The 13,195-nt window shown below is 48.4% G+C and overlaps 1 protein-coding gene across 1 annotated transcript; it reads left to right on the top strand.

Moving 5' to 3' along the window:
- Positions 1–4,971: 4,971 nt before the first annotated feature.
- On the top strand, positions 4,972–13,177 carry LOC125545684. Its single transcript, XM_048709707.1, has 13 exons — positions 4,972–5,183; positions 5,263–5,374; positions 5,626–5,708; positions 5,809–5,874; positions 6,024–6,124; positions 6,360–6,478; positions 6,813–6,853; positions 7,334–7,422; positions 11,644–11,824; positions 11,942–12,058; positions 12,257–12,301; positions 12,521–12,652; positions 12,785–13,177. Exons 1-13 carry the CDS (start codon positions 5,076–5,078, stop codon positions 12,917–12,919), a joined length of 1,329 nt encoding a protein of 442 aa, XP_048565664.1. The 5' UTR covers positions 4,972–5,075; the 3' UTR covers positions 12,920–13,177.
- Positions 13,178–13,195: the final 18 nt, after the last annotated feature.

Here is a 13,195-nt window from a genome sequence, read left to right as displayed (position 1 = left end):
AGACCAACAAAAAAAAATACTATTCCTAATAGGTGAAAATTGAAGTACCGAGATAGTACCATTTGCTTGCTTTTTCGACCAGTGAAAAATAAACTTAGAATTGGCTAAGTCATGTAGACATGCAAAAATAACTAAAAAATGCACTTACACATCATGAAAACCATATAATTCTTTCTTTTTTGCTATAAAAACATATAATTCATGTTATCGTTGCCCCCATTTGGGACAAAATTAACACACACACACACACACACACACACAATTAGAGTTGACTAAAAAGTATGGACAAGAAAAACATTAGCAACCATCCAAATAAGAATCAACATTTTGAACATGACCAAAATACTGGCATGTGGTTGGTTTCGGTAACAACGTCGACCAAGAAACATATCTAAGAGCTATAGTCATTCCCTTGCATTTTGCTGCTGCTCACTTTTGCAACCTCACGCTCAATTTGTTTTGCAGACAAAAAAAAAGTTTTCGATGTTTCAAGGGGAAATCGGTCCTTGTGCATTTCGTCGATCTACGGTGTTTCTTCCATCTACAGCTTCCTACAGTTACTTCTACAGACTATAGCGATGCCGGTGGTCTACATTGGTTTCCCATGCCGACGTTGTCCGGGAAAATCGATCGGGGACTACCTACGCGGCGAGTCCCGCCGGTGAAGCCACTGTCGGTACGGCGGAACCCAGCTAGATAGCGGCAGCGACAAGAGCCCTACCATGCGAATGCTCCAAAACTGGGCGAACCTGTCACACCACCCGTTCTACAGCCAGCACGTACGCACCTCACTTGGGCGGCGGCGGCGGCGCGCTGTGGGGGGAGGAGGAGGAGTCCCACGACCACAGCCGCAGCGGCTCGTCGTGGCCTGGCTCCGGCGGCTCGGGCTCGAGGCTGGGCGGGGGCATCCCGAGGTCGTACTGGATGAAGTCGTAGGCGTCGCGCTCCATCACGTACCCGCCAACGTTGATGTACTCGATCATCCCGGGGTCGAACGGGGCGGCGGGCGCGGGCTCCTCCACCGCCTGCTTCATCCGCGCAGCCGCGTCGTCGGCCGCGGCGGCGCTCCGTGTCTGGCCCCACACCGCCGGCACCTGCACCTCGCCGCTCGCGTCTTCTTGGCCCGCCAAGAAGTTCTCCGCCGCGCTCTCGTCGCGCCGGGGCTTCTCCTTGAGATCCTCCACCAATTGCTTCATCCACGCGGCATCGTCGTCGTCGGAGCACCGTGGCTGCCCCCGCATCCCCTGCACCCCGCCGCTCGCGTGCCCCTCGCCCGCCACGCTCTCGTCGCGCTGGGGCATCCCGAGGTCGTACCGGATGAAGTCGTAGGCGTCGTGCTCCATCACGCACCCGCCAACGTTGATGTAGTAGTACTCGACCATCCCGGGGTCGAACGGGACGGCGGGCACGGGATTCTCCACCGCCTGCTTCATCCGCGCAGCCGCGTCGTCGGCCGCGGCGGTCTTCTCCTTGGGATCCTCCACCAGCTGCTTCATCCGCGCAGCGTCGTCGTCGGCGGCGGCGCCCCGCGGCTGCCTCCTCACCACCGGCACCTCTACCCAGTCGTGCGCCTCGCCGCTCGCGTCCTCCTAGCCCGCCTCTGCGAGCTCCTTCGCCTTGCTCACCTCCCCGCGGTTGCCGCCGTCGGCGACGGGGGTCCGAGCCCTGCCCCTCCCCCTCCCCCTGCCACGGCGCCCGCGCGGCATTGCTCTCCCTCTCTCCATCTCTCTCCTCCCAACTTTTCGCTTCTGTGTGAGCCGGCGACCCGACGGCGGCAGTTGGCTTCATCGTATACAGACCGCGCGCCTTCGAATGGGCTCGGAGTTGGGCCCGAAACGCTCTTCCAAAAGCACCCGAAAGAGCCCCTGATCAACAAAGTTTAGTTTTCTTGAGTTGTTTGCTGGGGCGGCATTTCCACGAACAGGTTCCATGCCTACGGGCTCCGAGAGGAATGGCTTTTATTCAATCTTGTACAACCATTTGGGGCTCGATTGTTCTTTCCTGGCTGGATGCTAAACAATACTCATGTTTGCTCGATGCTGATTCTGTGCAATGTTTTGTGTTGATACCGGCACATGTGCGTGTTATTAAAATTCCTAACCATAGTATGATGATTAATCAGATTTTTCATGATGTTGTTCATCGGCATATGGATATTTGTATGATTGTTGATGCATTAATCATATGCATAGTTAAAAATTCTAGGGCTAGTCAATACAGTATGCTCATCAAAAGATATAGCAACACCAACATATGAATTATGTACATCTATATAAGTAAATCAATTAACAATGAAGATTGCAAACTCTTCATCAAGATTCCTTTGTAGTAACAATTATCACAGTTAACCGTTCAAAGATTCCGTACTGAGTGGAGTCACGGGAGCGAGAATTTTTGAAGACCCAAAACCCCACATGCTTAGAAAGGCCCCCGTCTAAGAGTACAACGATAATGGGCTGCCCCAACTAGTTCGGCTTGGCCATCCCTAGAGCCTAGGAGTTAATGTCATCAAAGACTAAGAATAACGAAGAATACGAAGCATAAAATGAGGGAAGGGAAAATAGGAGATGGAAAAGTACTAGATTGATTCAATTGATTGTGTTTTTATCGGTCGTCACCGCTCATCTATATATGAGGCGACTTGATTTTTTCATAAAAAGACGAAATCCGCCCCCCTCCCCTCCCGGCCTTCAAATCTGACATAAGACGAGTGTGCCAAGAACCTCCGGGCCGGTCCAGAACCTTCGGACACCCTCTAGGTGGCCTTCATGGAGCCTCAGGGTATGTTGTTGCACACTTTTGTTTAGCCGAGAGGTTCTGGCTCCGAACTTGCTGTTGCACGCCTTGTTTTAGACCATAACCTTCAGGCTGGGTTTGGGAGAAAGTCGCCCTCAAGAGAGGGCTTTCGGTTAGGGGGCTGAGTTTTTTCTTCCTAGAAAAAACAAAATGCTTTAAAATCAGACATCTACATTATTGATAATATGTATATTAGTGTATTTTATTGTTATTATATGCAAAATTACACTCAACTCCATAGGTTCCAATCACCTTTTGTTTTACGATATTTCTATAGCTGAGTTTGTTTAGGCTATAGCATTGTGATTATGTACCGAAGGCACCATGTGTTAGCACACCCACCATCATGGACCGCACCGTATGTTGTCCTCAATTCGACCTACGACACCATCTTTGAATGTTGATTTGGTCGGCCATTTCACTTTTTAGGATTTTATGAACTACTTTGTTTAATTGGATTTTGTCTTTGTAAAATACCTACAAATATTGTGTACGATTCGATGAAAATAACAAAATTCAAGAGTTGATTGCCCCCCTTTTTAAAAGTGTTTGTGGCAACATTCACCATGGCACCATACAACTACATCCAAAGATCCTAGCTCAACTGGACAAGATCAGACGTCACTGCCTGCGGAATAAGAACACTGAAAATGTTGAGAAATGCAATTCCCTGGCCGCTTGCGGCATGGTTTGTCATCCCCGAAAACATGATGGTCTTGGAGTGATCAGCTTGCACATTCAAAACGGTGCGATGCTGCTCAAGTTCGCCAGAGGAAGGTTTTGATGTTCCAAGCCGAAATCGGCTTTGGTGCCTTTTTATCCAACCACATTTCATCGATCTACGGTGTTTCTTTGATCTACAGTGTTTGGTTCTACAGTTATTAGTACTACTAGTACTTCTCTGACTTCAGCTAGCAATGCCAGTTCCACGCCATGGCTGTCCGGGGAAATCGATCGGGACTGCGCGGCGAGACCGGCCGGTGAAGCCATTGTCGGTAGGTACTACGGAACCAAGCTAAGCTAGTAGATAGCGGCGGCGGTGACAAGAGCCCCACGATGCCATCCTCCAAAGTTGGGCGAACTCGTCACACGGTGTTCTGTGCAGCCGGCACGTAGGCGGCTCACTTGGGCGGCGGCGCGCTCTGCGGGAAGGAGGAGTCGTCCCACGACCACAGACGCAGCGGCTCGTCGTAGTCCGGCTCCGGCGGCTCGGGCTCGAGGCTGGGCGGGAGCATTCCGAGGTCGTACCGGATGAAGTCGTAGGCGTCGCGCTCCATCACGTACCCGCCCACGTTGATGTAGTACTCGATCATCCCGGGGTCGAACGGGGCGGCGCGCACGGGCTTCTCCTTGGGACCCTCCAGCGGCTGCTTCATCCGCGCAGCGCCGTCGGCGGCGGCGGGCTTCTCCGCCAGCTGCTTCTTCCGCGCAGCACCGGGGGCCGTGGCGGCGTCCCGTGGCTGCCTCCGCGTCCCCAGCACCTCGCCGCTCGCGTGGCCCTCCCCCGCCACCACGAAGTTCTCCGCCACGCTCTCGCGACGCCGGGTCTGCAGCCTCCGGATCCTGCTCCGTGTGGCATCGAGGGACTTGCCGACGGAACCTAGCAGCTCCCGGAGCGCGTCCTCCGGCATCCCGTCGAGCGGGCTCTCCCACGGCGCGAGCGCGGCGGCGAGGCCGCCCGTCCGCACCCTGGCCAGCCTGGACCCCTGCACGTCGCGCACGCCCGCGACGTAGTTGGCGTGATCGAACACGATCTGGGCCTCCTTCGGGAGCGCGAGGAACCGGCCCACCACCGCCCTCGCCGTCTCCGTCGACGGCCAGCACTGCAGGGCGCCCTGGCCGTCGAGGCCCGAGCAGAGCACCGCGACGGGCGCGTCGGCCATCTCCGCGAGCTCCTTCGCCTTCCTCATCAGCCCCGCCTTGCGCACCTCGAACGCCATCCGCCGGTTGCCGCCGTCGGCGACGGGGATCGCCGCGATGGGCCTCGTCGGAGCACCGATCCTCCCCCTCCCCTTCCCACCAAGCGCACGCGGCATCGCGCTCTCTCCCTCTCCCTCCCTCCCCAACTTTTCGCTTCTGTCTGTGTGAGCCGGCGACCCGACGGCGGCCGTGGGCTTCTCTTCTTGTGCAGTGGGGGGAGGAGACGGGCTCGGAGTTGGGCTCGAAACGTTCTGCCAAAAGCACCCGAAACGGCCCAGCAAGTGTCCATTTCATTTCTGTTTCGGAGGAAAGGTCCAGAAGCGCCGCCGCCGCCGCAGCAGCGACACGCTCCCTACGGCATGGCGCCGGCGTACCTGGCGACCATACCCGCGCTCCGGCGCGCGGCGCGGTGGGCCCCGGCGGCGCTGTTCTCGTCGGGGATCGTCGCCGGCGACAAGCCCGTTCTGGTAAACGTCGAGGCTCTCTGATCACTCCGAGATCTCCCTGTAGTGGCTGCTTCCTTGACAGGGGAGCTTCCCATCGCAGGTGCGCGATTTCGTGAGGTCGGCGCTCTACGACCCCAACCACGGCTACTTCTCCAAGCGGTCGGGGCCCGTCGGCGTGCTCGACTCCGCCATCCGCTTCCACAAGCTCGACGGTACTGATTGCCCCCCTGCCTCTTTGCCGAATTCGGTCTGTTGGAGTACACTTGATCGACGAAGTTTGGATTTCTTCAGTTGTTTGTCGGGGCGGCATTTCCACAAACATGTTGTACGCGTGTGTGCTCGGAGTAGAGTAGTCTAAACACTATTCATGCATTGGTCAGTGCTGGTTATGTGCAATGCTGTCTGTGTTGACAACTCGGACATGTGCGTATAGCTGTAAATAATTTGGTGTTATATCACGCAGGGAGGAATGCGTACATGAAGCATCTTGATAAGCTGTATAAGATGCATGATATCTCTTGGTTTACTCCAGTGGAGCTTTTTAAGGTGCCCTTTTGTGCCTGAGCTGTTAAAACTTAAAAGAGAATGTGATCTCGATTTTCTTTCCAATTTAGCCACTGATGCATGTTTTCCTACTCTGGTGCAGCCATGGTATGCCTATGCAATAGCTGCGTCAATCCTTCGCACGGCTAATCTTTCAGTCCCATTGAAGGTGCACCCATAATTTTCCTGTCTTATAGCTTCACATCTCGATGGGCGAAGCTTCTAGATTCACTTGTGAATTTTGTCATATCATGACACATTATCATGTTTACTTCTTTTCTTACCAAGCCATCTGAATTGGATTCCTGTAATGATCAGATATATGAAATCGGAGGTGGATCCGGGACATGTGCAAAGTGCGTACTTGATTACATGATGTTAAATGCCCCGCCAAAAGTCTACAATAATATGAAATACATGTAAGCAGCTCTTTTGTCATTTTCCTTGTCCTACTTAATTGAAGTTGCTCAGCGAGACTACAGAGTCCTATTTGTTTGGTAAGGCCAAATAACGTGGTACGTACATACATGTATCGTCATATCAACATTCATAACATTGGCTACTTTCATGCTGCCTTATATTCTCACCCTTTCCAGCATTTTACTTTTAGGTTATCAATTATGCTTTGACCTTCCTTTCATCTTCATTTGCTAGCTCAGTAGAGATTAGCTCCTCCCTTGCTGAAAAGCAGTTGGAAACTGTCGGTGAAGTGCAGAGCCATTTGTCAAAGTTCACAGTGGAGCATCGTGATGCAACTGACGTAGCTGGATGGGGTAAGCTGGCTTCTTGTGCCTAGCTATCGATGTCGGATCTTTCCTACAATAACCCTTGTCCAAGATCAGTTACCTGAGCTTTGATCACCATTTTGCATTGTTTTCAACCTGCAATAGCTCATATTGTACTATATACAAGTCCCTAGATTAACTTTTATGCTGTGCTGACAGATGTAGTAAAATAATTGGGGATGACACTGGCTCCATTTCTACTTATATCCCCATTCCAAAATCACATATATATCCAGCATTCAGTCTCAGGGTATCAGTATTTACTAATTACTATTACAGTATTACCTTTGAAATGATTGGTTTTTCCTATTTCCATTTGCAGGCAGCAAGGATCCTCAACCATGCTGGGTGCTAATGCTTGAGGTATGTACTGCTAGGATTTGCCCAGTCAAAGAAACAAAACGCCATCACTGTTGTCATAAAGTGTACCAGCAATTAGTTCACATTGGCTAGAAGCATACTTTTTTGTGTCAAACTTCTTGAGTTTGACAATGTAAGATGTTTGTAAGACTACTTCCCAGCTCTTGTGCCATCACTAGTATCTCTATTTGGGCTTGATATTGCAAAAGAGCGCTGATGCTTTCCCTGTTCCGTTTATGTTTGCTTACCATTTTCATGTAACAGTCCAAAATAGGGTCACCAGTCATGTCAGGCATGCCATCGTATTATTGCCATGCTGGTACTACTGGCTGATAATAATTCTGTCTGCTATATTATCTGCATTGCTAATATGTCCTGGTTCTGAGTGAACTAAGCTAATCATAATATATAAATTTTAGTTTTGCAATCGTATCTTAAGGGCGATGTTCGTGCAGCAGTAACTTTCTTTTGGTGGAATGTCAGGTACTTGACAATCTACCTCATGACCTTGTCTATTCACCAGATCAGGTCTCTCCATGGATGGAGGTGTGGATTGAAAAAGTAAATGGCAGGTTTGTAAAAAAAAATTCAAATTCCAAACTCCTTTTTAAAATTTAGCTAGAACCTTTGCTCTGTGTTATATTTGAAGAGTGCGTCAATAATGTGGATTCCTAGACCTGGCAAACACGATCTCAAGTATCCTTTTTCTTTTGCTCTTAGATTCACTGTTTATGTGGGATGGTAGTTCAATGGGATCCTTGACTTGAGAAAATATGATAAAAGAATCAGCCTATGGTGCCTACTGATTTTCATATTTTAAACGATTCCTTAATCAAACATTTTTGGCATTTTGCAGAATTCTCGTTCCGTATTAGCTTGAAGGATTGGATTTTGCTACTTATTGCTTGACTCCAATACTATTTGTTGTTCATGCTGGTGGAAATATAGTTTTATGCTAATATGTGTTCCATTCTCAACAACAACAACAATAACGCCTTTCTGTCCCAAACGAGTTGGAGGGCTGGAGTTGAAACTCATAAGATATTGAAACCAAGCCATTGTTCTGGCACGTGGATAGCTAACTTCCACGCACCCCTGTCTATGGCTAAATCTTTGGTGATATTCCAGTCCTTCAGGTCTCTCTTTACAAACTCCCCCATGTTAAGTTTGGTCTACCTCAACCTCTCTTGCAATTATCAGCGCGCCTTAACCGCCCGCCATGCACTGACACTTTTGGAGGCCTATGCTGAACATGCCCAAACCATCTCAGACGATGTTGGACAAGCTTCTCTTCAATCGGCGTCACTGCAACTCTCTCACGTATATCATCATTCCGGAGCCGCTCCTTTCTTGTGTGGCTACACATCCATCTCAACATGCGCATCTCTGCTACACCTAGCTGTTGGACATGTCACCTTTTAGTTGGCCAACATTCAACGCCATACAACATCGCAGATCGAATCGCCGTCCTATAGAACCTGCCTTATTAGCTTTCTGGGACTCTTATCGCAGAGAATGCTAGAAGCTTGGCGCCACTTCATCCATCTGCTTTGATTCGATGGGTCACATCTTCATCAATATCACATCGAGGTACCACCTGCCCATCAAGGCTAACTTCTCATCCTCATGTCTGGTAGTACTGAAACCACACCTCATGTACTTAGTCTTAGTTCTGCTAGGCCTAAAACCTTTCGGTTCTAAAGTTTGTCTTAACAGCTCCAGCTTTCTATTAACCCCCGCCCGGCTATCGTCGACTAGCACCACATCATCCACAAAGGGTGTGTTTGGTTGCATTCTCATCTCAGCATAGTTGTTCCCTCTTCGTGCATGCTCATCTCACCACCCCTCTTCATGCATGCTCCTAGTGTATTTGTGTTAAGCTAGTGTGGACCCATGCACCCTTCATACACTCTACCAAACACCCAAAAGTGGGTCGAGAAGGGAACTTTTGCTCTCATGCACCCTTCATACACCCTACCAGACAGACCCAAAGAGTACACCATGGGATATCTTCTTGTGTATCCCTTGTGACCTCATCCATCACCAAAGCAAAAAAGATAAGGGCTTAGAGTTAACCCTTGGTGCAGTCCTATTTTAATTGGAAGGTCATGATTGTCGCCATCACTTGTTCGAACACTTGTCACAACATTGTCGTACTTGTCCTTGATGAGGGTAATGTACTTTGTTGGGACCTTGTGTTTCTCCAAGGCCCACCACATGACATTTTGCGGCATCTTATCATAGGCCTTCTCCAAGTCAATGAACACCATATGTAGGTCCTTTTCCTCCTTCTCCAAGTCAATGAACACCATATGTAGGTCCTTTTCCTCTCTGTATCTCTCCATAAGTTGTCGTACCAAGAAAATGGCTTCCATTGTCGACCTCCGAGACAAAACTGATTTTTGATCATGCTTGTCATCCTTCTTAAACGATGCTCAATGACTCTCTCCCATAGCTTCATTGTATGGCTCATCAGCTTAATTCCATGGTAGCCAGTACAACTTTGAATATTCCCCTTGTTCTTGAAGATTGGTACTAATATACTGCGCCTCCATTCTTCAGGCATCTTGTTTGATCGAAAATTGAGGTTGAAAAGCTTAGTTAGCCATACTATCGCTATGTCTTCAAGGCCTCTCCACACCTCAATGGGGATATAGGTCGCCTTGCCTCCTTTCATCCTTTTAAAAGCCTACCTGACCTCGGACTCCTGGATTCGCCGCACAAAATGTCTGTTGGCATCATCAAAGGAGTCGTCTGACTCAATGGTAGAGTTCTCATTCTCCCCATTGAACAGCTTGTTGAAGTACTCTTGCCATCTACGCTTGATCTCATCGTCCTTCACCCGGAGCTGATATGCTCTCTCCTTGATGCACTTGACTTGGTCGACACCCTTCGTCTTCCTCTTGGATTTTGGCCATCTTATAGATGTCCTTTTCGCCTTCCTTTGTGCTTAAACACCGGTAGAGGTCCTCATACGCCCGACCCCTTGCTTCACTCACGACTCGCTTTGCCTTCTTCCTTTCCACCCTATACTTTTCTATATTGTCTGCACACGTATCCAGGTGTAGGCGTCTGAAACATTCTTTCTTCTCCTTAATAGCCTTCTGGACATCATTGTTCCACCACCAGGTATCTTTAGCTTTTCTTCTACTTCCCTTGTCACTCCAAACTCCTCTGAAGCCACCTTCCAGACGCAAGTCGCCATCTTTATCCACATGTTGTTTGCATCAACTCCTTCCTCCCAAAAGCCTTCCTTAATAACCCTCTCCTTGAAAGCCTGAGCTGCCTCCCCCTTGAGCTTCCACCACGTTGTTCTAGCGACTTTGGCTCGCTTATCCCACTGGCATGAATTTGAAAGCGGAAGTCAGCCACCACAAGCTTATGTTGAGGGACAACACTCTCTTCAGGTATCATCTGTAGCAAGCACGTCTGTCTTCTCTTCTTGAGAGGACGAAATCAATTTGGCTAGAGTGTTGGCCACTACTAAAAGTCACTAGATGGGATTCTCTCTTTATAAAGAGGGTGATAGCTATGATCATGTCGTAGGCTAGGGCAAAGCTGGAGACATCCTCTCCTTCTTGATTCCTGATGCCATAGCCAAAGGCCCCATCCACCTCTTCAAAATCTGTGTCGGATGTACCCACGTGGACATTGAGGTCTCCTCCATTGAAGAGCTTCTCGCCAATGGGTACACTCCCAACCATGTCCTCTAGGCCTTCTCAGAACTCCCTCTTGGTTCTCTCATTGTGGCCTACTTGTGGGGCATACGCATTGACAACATTGAGGACTAAGCCCCCAACAACTAGCTTGACCAGGATAATCCAGTCCCCTTGCCTCTTGACATCTACCTCTCCATACCTAAGGCTCTTGTTGATCAAGATACCTACTCCATTTCTGTTGGTGGTTGTCCCCGTGTACTAGAGCTTGAAACCGCTATCCTCCACCTCATTCACCTTCTGTCCCCTCCATTTGGTTTCTTGGTCGCGAAGGATATCAACACCTCTCCTCACCGCTGCATCAACTAACTCTCGTAACTTACCCATCAGGGACCCTACGTTCCAACTTCATGCGGATCCTCCTAGACTCGGCTAGCTTCCTTGCCCTTTGCACTCATCGAGTCAAATGCAAAGACCCTTGCTCATTTTTTGCTACACCCTGGCGCCGACGTAGCGCGTCACTAACAATGCGATGACCCGATCCTTGCTCACTTATCACCGTATCCAGATCAAGATACGGCGCGCCACCAAGGGGGTGAGGGCCCGGCCCTTGCCCATTTAACACCACAACCGGGTTCCGGTATGGCGCGTCGCTAAGAGGGTTACGCCCCAACAATGTTCTTCTGGGTTTCATCTCCAAAAGAGTGGCCGAGTTTTGATGCTGGCTCGCCAAGCATATCACAATACTCCTTTACCCGGGCTTGGGACCGGCTACGCTGAGACAACATAGGCGGAGAGGGAAATTTCTTTGCAAAATAATATTATAGTATTCTTTTACATTTTCTTGTGCCACGGGCCAATGGTGCTTTTTTTAAACTTGATTCAGGTTGTATAGTTCCTTATTTTGGTTGATGTTATTGTGGAGGGCTGCCACCTTTTTTCTTCTAGAACATCAATAATTCAGCATCTTCCTTGTGCTTTTGGCTATAGCTATTTTTCTAATTAATATTACGTGCATGTTTGCTCTGTATTGAGAACAGACCTCTTTTCACTATTATTGAAATTATCTAGCTAGTAGCTACTTTATCTCTTTATCTCTTATACTAATCAATTTTTCTTGCCTTTTTCTTAAGAAAGTTCACAAGTCTGTGAGGTCTACAAACCATTGCAAGACCCATTAGTTTCCTGCTGCAGTGAGATTGTTGGCATGAATGAAGAGAATCCATCTTTGAGAGAAAAACTATCATTCGCTGCAAATGGACTCATCTCAAAAGTATTCCCGAAGCCTCGGAGAGCTTGGTTACCAACCGGATGCTTGGTATGTATTTCAGACCTTCTGCTACTTAGTAAGATTATAAACTACTGTTGTCCCGTTAATGTTGGATGCTAGTGTATGTGCCAGCTTACATCCAGAGTTTTTTTTACCTTAACGCAGAAACTACTGGATACTTTGCATCAAGCTTTGCCAAGTATGTCCCTTATTGCTTCAGACTTCAGTTATCTTCCTGATGTTAGCATACCTGGCGATAGAGCTCCATTGGTTTCTTCAAAGGTGATCGATTTATTATTTCACTTTTATGACTATTTGGTGCATTCCAGTAAGGCAATAACCAGTGTCAATAATATCAACTGAGAATGGTAGAAACCATGTTTTCCAGTCATATGTTGATCATGCAATTACCAGCATATTTGATGTGAAGATCATGCGCTCACTTTCAAATGTCTCATTCATCTTGTTTCCTTCTTGTAGAAGGATGGGAAAACTTTGGATCATCCCAACTATCTTGATGCACAGGTTTGTCATTTTCACTTTATTCACACGTTCGATTACGAGCTGTTATGTCGTAGGCAGACAATCTATTCCTCTTACTGGAGTAGCCGTGTAAATCGTCTTGAAAAGAGAACCAAGAATAAAAATAGAAAACAAGCCCTGATGTAGTTTGGTGCATCTTTTTAATACAACTTTTGCGCCGTATATCAGTAATCTTGGTTATGCCACCTGCCACTCTTTCAGGGCGATGCAGATATCTTCTTCCCAACCGATTTCTTGCTGTTGGAGCAGATCGACCACCACTGCTCTGGTTTCTCGAAAGACCAGATGAATCGTGGTGCATTTAAACCTGTGAAGAGTAGGAGAACAATCATAGTAAGTTCAGCTTGCACGTACCAATTTCCTCCCTTTGCGGCACAGCTCACTTTGTGCCGAATCCGAATTTAGTTAATATATTTGTTTAACTTCAGTACTGGAGAGTAAGTTGCTATTTGACGTTTTTTCCAGCTTGATTCGGCTGCCTTTATGGAGGAGTTTGGGCTGCCACTGAAGACGAGGACCAAAGATGGATACAATCCACTTCTTGATGATTTCAGGAACACAAAGTTCTATCTCAGTGTGCCTACCCACAACAAGAAGTAGTAGTCCAGCATGCCTGCGTCGCTTCTTCTGTTTGCCATGAGGCGCTGCATTAGACGCCAGTGAATACCTAATATGCAACTCAGTAATCAATTTGTCAGAGCAGGTTATTTATGTTTTTTTCCTGTAGAAGACCGAAATTCTTAGGTTGGTCAAATTTGAGGCCACAGTTCAACTTCAGGCATGCTGCCGCCTTTTCTATGTTTGATTGATGGCACGGAAGTGAATAATACCATTTGAGGCCACAGTTCAATTCACTTACAATCTGTGCTCCCTCTG

The sequence above is a fragment of the Triticum urartu genome, chromosome 3 (genome assembly GCF_003073215.2).
Source record: "Triticum urartu cultivar G1812 chromosome 3, Tu2.1, whole genome shotgun sequence".
Taxonomy (NCBI): domain Eukaryota; kingdom Viridiplantae; phylum Streptophyta; class Magnoliopsida; order Poales; family Poaceae; genus Triticum; species Triticum urartu.
Note: the sequence above shows the minus strand (reverse complement) of the source record. Positions and strands in the feature narration are given on the sequence as shown.

Coding starts and splice junctions, on each gene's coding strand:
- LOC125545684 (XM_048709707.1), top strand. CDS start 5,076: ATGGCGCCGGCGTACCTGGCGACCATACCCGCGCTCCGGCGCGCGGCG. Junction 6,479..6,812: donor AACTGACGTAGCTGGATGGG/GTAAGCTGGCTT, acceptor TTCCATTTGCAG/GCAGCAAGGATCCTCAACCA. Junction 6,854..7,333: donor GCTGGGTGCTAATGCTTGAG/GTATGTACTGCT, acceptor GTGGAATGTCAG/GTACTTGACAATCTACCTCA.